General features: G+C 57.0%; 1 protein-coding gene across 1 annotated transcript; it reads left to right on the forward strand.

Moving 5' to 3' along the window:
* Positions 1–1535: 1535 nt before the first annotated feature.
* Positions 1536–4103, forward strand: CHRM3 (cholinergic receptor, muscarinic 3). Its single transcript, XM_004691027.2, has one exon. The coding sequence runs from the start codon at positions 1549–1551 to the stop codon at positions 3319–3321; it is 1773 nt and encodes a 590-aa protein (XP_004691084.1). The 5' UTR covers positions 1536–1548; the 3' UTR covers positions 3322–4103.
* Positions 4104–4862: the final 759 nt, after the last annotated feature.

Below are 4862 nucleotides of genomic sequence, written 5' to 3' on the forward strand. Positions count from 1 at the left end.
AGCATTCAGGTGAAATCTCACCTGCTGACATGTGATTCCCAGGGCTTCCAGTGATTCGTCAGGACGCCGGGCACAGCAAACAGGTGTGTGTGGTGACCCCTCTGTGAAGTGCTAAGCGGACGCAGATGTCCGTCCTCCGTTCTGACTCTTTTACATCGTATCCTTCAACAAGCATAACTGGACTAGAATATCACACAGAGTATGGTGTGCCACAGAGTCCCAGGGTGAAATGAACTGGAAGGGAAGACTTGATCTTTGGTCTATTTCCAAATTCCCTACTTCTGTTCTTCACTAATGTCAGTCCACTGAGCAAACAACATAGCTATTGGATTTACCAACGTGAGCAGTATTGATGCCAATAATGACAGTGACGGTTGCAGGTGGCATTACCTTATGTCAGGTAATCGAACTGACAGGAAACGGTTGTTCCTTACTTGACAAGGTCAAGGAGGCAGAACTGACGTCACGAGTGACTGGGCCCACTTTGACAGCGCAGCGTGATGGTGCGGCTCACCCCCACCCCGTCTCTCTTTCCCGCGTTGCCCTCGGTTTGTCAGATTCCCCATGTGGGTACAAACAGGGCCACCAGCACCTGGGGGCCCAGAGAACGGAAGACCACCCTGGTTCTGGCATTCCCAGGTTACTGTCATGCTCCCCTGTGCGTGTTCTTCAGACCCACTGCTGAGTTAGAGGAGTGCAGACCAGTCCACCCAAAAGACACCCTGTGGACGTCAGACCGGTTCCAGAAGACTGGCCGGGGGGTGACCGCTAACAGACGTCCCTGACGCTAAGCGGCTAGAATCACCTTACAGTTAGTTTCTGACGTCAGAGGCCAAACAGAGGTGGATCAAGTCCAGATGCAGAGATCAGTGTACCGACAGTGTCCTTGTGAAGCTATTTTGGATCAGGATTATTTAAGATTCTAGTATTTTCCCCTTGTCTTTGAAATAAGAAGTGACTTGTTGAGAAAAAGAACAACTTTTTTGATAAGAGCATTCTGCGGGGCCCTCCCTGGTGGTGCAGGGGGTCAGAGCGCAGCACTGTGAAGCCGTCCACAGCCCCTGCAGCGCGAGTCCATCCTCGGCCAGGGAGGGACCCCCAGGGCGCAGCAGATGCCATCTGTCTCCCCGCTGCTCCCCTCAGCAGTGTGTTCCAGTCCATCTGCCTTTTCGGCTCCCCGCTCTGTCTCTGGTGAACCCCCCCACCCACCCCCCACCTCTGGCCTGTACCCCAGTTCTGTATGCACAAATGAACACATCTTTTTAAAAATAAAAATAACATTCTGTGGAAACGCATGTTTACAAAAGTGGGAAGTGAGGGAGGAAGCCAGCACCCGACCCGCTCATTGTGCTGCTTTGAACTGACCAGGCTCTGCTTGCCCGAGGCCCTTCACCTGTAAACCCAGAGCTTTGACGGTTTTGGCGACTTTGAAATTCAGCAGCCAACACTCAGCCTCCACGCTCTTTAAAGCATGCCGTGCAAGGAACACACCGATGTCCTAACACCATCTTGTTTCTCTTTCTCCACAGACTATGTCAGAGTGTCACGATGACCTTGCACGATAACAACACAGCCTTGCCTTTGTTCCCAAACATCAGCTCTGCCTGGATACAGGGTCCCTCGGAGACAGGCCTGCCCTCCAGGGCAGCCCCGCACTTTGGCAGCTACAACGTTTCTCGAGCAGCTGGGAACTTCTCCTCTCCGAATGACACCGCCAGCGACCCCCTGGGCGGCCACGCCATCTGGCAGGTGGTCTTCATTGCGTTCTTAACAGGCGTGGTGGCGTTAGTGACCATCATCGGCAACATCCTGGTGATCGTGGCCTTTAAGGTCAACAAGCAGCTGAAGACGGTCAACAACTACTTCCTCTTGAGCCTGGCGTGTGCCGACCTGATCATCGGGGTCATCTCCATGAATCTGTTCACCACCTACATCATCATGAACCGGTGGGCTCTGGGGAACCTGGCGTGTGACCTCTGGCTGGCCATCGACTACGTGGCCAGCAACGCCTCGGTCATGAATCTCCTGGTCATCAGCTTTGACAGATACTTCTCCGTCACAAGGCCCCTCACGTACCGAGCCAAACGAACAACGAAAAGAGCCGGAGTGATGATAGGTCTGGCGTGGGTCGTCTCGTTCGTGCTCTGGGCTCCCGCCATCCTGTTCTGGCAGTACTTCGTCGGCAAGAGAACTGTGCCCCCCGGGGAGTGCTTCATCCAGTTCCTCAGCGAGCCCACCATCACCTTCGGCACAGCCATCGCGGCCTTCTACATGCCGGTCACCATCATGACTATTTTGTACTGGAGGATCTATAAGGAAACCGAGAAGCGCACCAAAGAGCTCGCCGGGCTGCAGGCCTCCGGCACAGACGCGGAGGCAGAAAACTTTGTCCACCCGACAGGCAGCTCGCGAAGCTGCAGCAGCTACGAGCTGCAGCGGCAGAGCACGAAGCGCTCCGCCCGAAGGAAGTTCGGGAGTTGCCACTTCTGGTTCAGCACCAAGAGCTGGAAGCCCAGCGCCGAGCAGATGGACCCAGAGCACAGCAGCAGCGACAGCTGGAACAACAACGACGCTGCCGCCTCCCTGGAGAACTCCACCTCCTCGGACGAGGAGGACCTGGGCTCGGAGACCAGAGCCATCTACTCCATCGTGCTGAAGCTTCCCGGCCACAGCACCATTCTCAACTCCACCAAGCTGCCCTCCTCGGACAACCTGCAGGTGCCTGCCGAGGGGCTGGGGATGGCCAACCTGGAGAGGAGAGCCGGCAAGCTGCAGGCCCAGAAGAGCCTGGACGGCGGGGGCAGCTTCCCGAAGAGCTTCTCCCGGCTTCCCATCCAGCTGGAGTCGGCGGTGGACGCGGCCAAGGCCTCGGACGCGCACGCCTCGGCGGGGAAGACCGCGGCCACGCTACCTCTGTCCTTCAAGGAGGCCACGCTGGCCAAGAGGTTCGCGCTGAAGACCAGGAGTCAGATCACCAAGCGCAAGCGCATGTCGCTCATCAAGGAGAAGAAGGCGGCGCAGACGCTCAGCGCCATCCTGCTGGCCTTCATCGTCACCTGGACACCCTACAACATCATGGTGCTGGTGAACACCTTTTGCGACAGCTGCATTCCCAAGACGTACTGGAATCTGGGCTACTGGCTGTGTTACATCAACAGCACCGTGAACCCCGTGTGCTACGCCCTGTGCAACAAGACTTTCAGAACCACTTTCAAGATGCTGCTGCTGTGCCAGTGTGACAAGCGGAAGCGGCGCAGGGAGCAGTACCAGCAGAGACAGTCGGTCGTCTTCCACAAGCGCGGGCCCGACCAGGCCGTGTAACGCGCGCAGTCGCCACGCACCCAGCGGCCGCTCGCCTGGGCGGAGGAGGGCGCAGGGCCGGGCAGACTGCGGCGGCCCTGGCGAGGGGTCCAGCGCCCAGAGGTGAAGGCAGCTGCCGGTTTGCCGACCTGCTGAGTAAACCCGTGTTCCCACAGAAAGGCAAACGCCGCGTCAGCAAAAAATCGCGTACTGCTGAATGTCCAAAAAATGTAGCCACGTCCGAAGGAGACGTGGGTTTCTGACAGAGGGAGAAAGGTGTTTCCTAGCAATTCCTCACCCAGATTCTTCGGCTCGGTTCTTTGAACAACTCCCCCCTAAGCTCCGGAATGTCAGGTGAGCGCAACTCACTGACCCCTGTGGCCGCGGTCTTCCTGAGGGGACACCCGGTCCCCGTCCGGTCCGGTCCCGCGGGGAGCACCTCAGCCTAGTGAGCCCACGGCCCCGACATGATTTCTCACATTGCAAGGCTGAACCTCCTTGTCCCGATCGAGCTTCCCGTCTTCTCTTTGGTGTGTTGTTAAACTCTCTTTGTGGACTTGATTCTTGCAAAGTACTGTTTTGTGCAGTTCGAGTTTCATACAAATAAAAATATAGAAGTATATACGTGTGTGAATGCTGCACACCACCCGTAGTGTATATACTGTAAGAGGAGTCACGCGGCTAGCAAATCGTCCCCGCTGCCTGTGCTATCAGTATGTGGTAACCGACCCCCTCCAGGATCCTGGCACGGTAGAAAAGCGAGATGACCCCGGATGCTAGTGTTCCGGAGGCCGGGGCTGTGCTCCACGAACCGCCCTAGCGAGTGTGGGCAGAGGGCAGGTGCTGCCGGCTGGTCGGTGTGGACCGTCCAGCCCGATGGGCCCGCCGGGCAGGCAAAGCCGGGCCCCTCGGAGCGCCCAGAACGAGCCACGCCACGTGTTTGAATTAATCCTCCAGGTCCGAATCTTCCCACACAAAACTCTTGCCGGCTAACCCGCTCGAAACTCAGTAACGGGGTCCCCCGAGTGGCACGCACAAGCTCGCGGCGAGACGAAAAAGGCGTCCGCCTGGCCAGGCCCGTTGTGTCCGGGTGTCCGCCGCGGGCTTTGCCCAGGAGAGGTGGCCTTTAGGAAGTCACTTTTTCACTTTGAAAACGTAGGACTCTGGCTCCATCCCCTTGTGTCTCCCCCAAACAATTTTGTATCCTCCGAATTGACCAAACGCTACATGTTCTGGGGGGGTGGGGGAGTGGGGTGCTGCTTTTGCTGTCATCTGTGTTGCCGCTACAGTTGTTGGGGTCCCTTCTTGTCCCTTCGCCGGGGTGGTGTGGTGGGGAGGGAGCTGGGGACTCCCTTTGTGCAAGGCCTCCTGCTAGAACAAGGAGCCAGGGTGGAAGCTGCTTCCTGTTCAGTGTGGGCAGGTGCTTACAGCCAGCCTTACGCGTGGGTGTGTGGTCACTGGTGTCTGTGTTCCTGGACTGTTTGATTCTGTGTTACGTTTCTATGAAGAAATATTTATGCACACTTCACCAAGTGTTTATTTCGTGTTGGTCAGTAGGACTC

Source organism: Condylura cristata, unplaced genomic scaffold (assembly GCF_000260355.1).
Source record: "Condylura cristata isolate star-nosed mole 26May11 unplaced genomic scaffold, ConCri1.0 scaffold00029, whole genome shotgun sequence".
In the NCBI taxonomy this organism is placed as follows: Eukaryota; Metazoa; Chordata; class Mammalia; order Eulipotyphla; family Talpidae; genus Condylura; species Condylura cristata.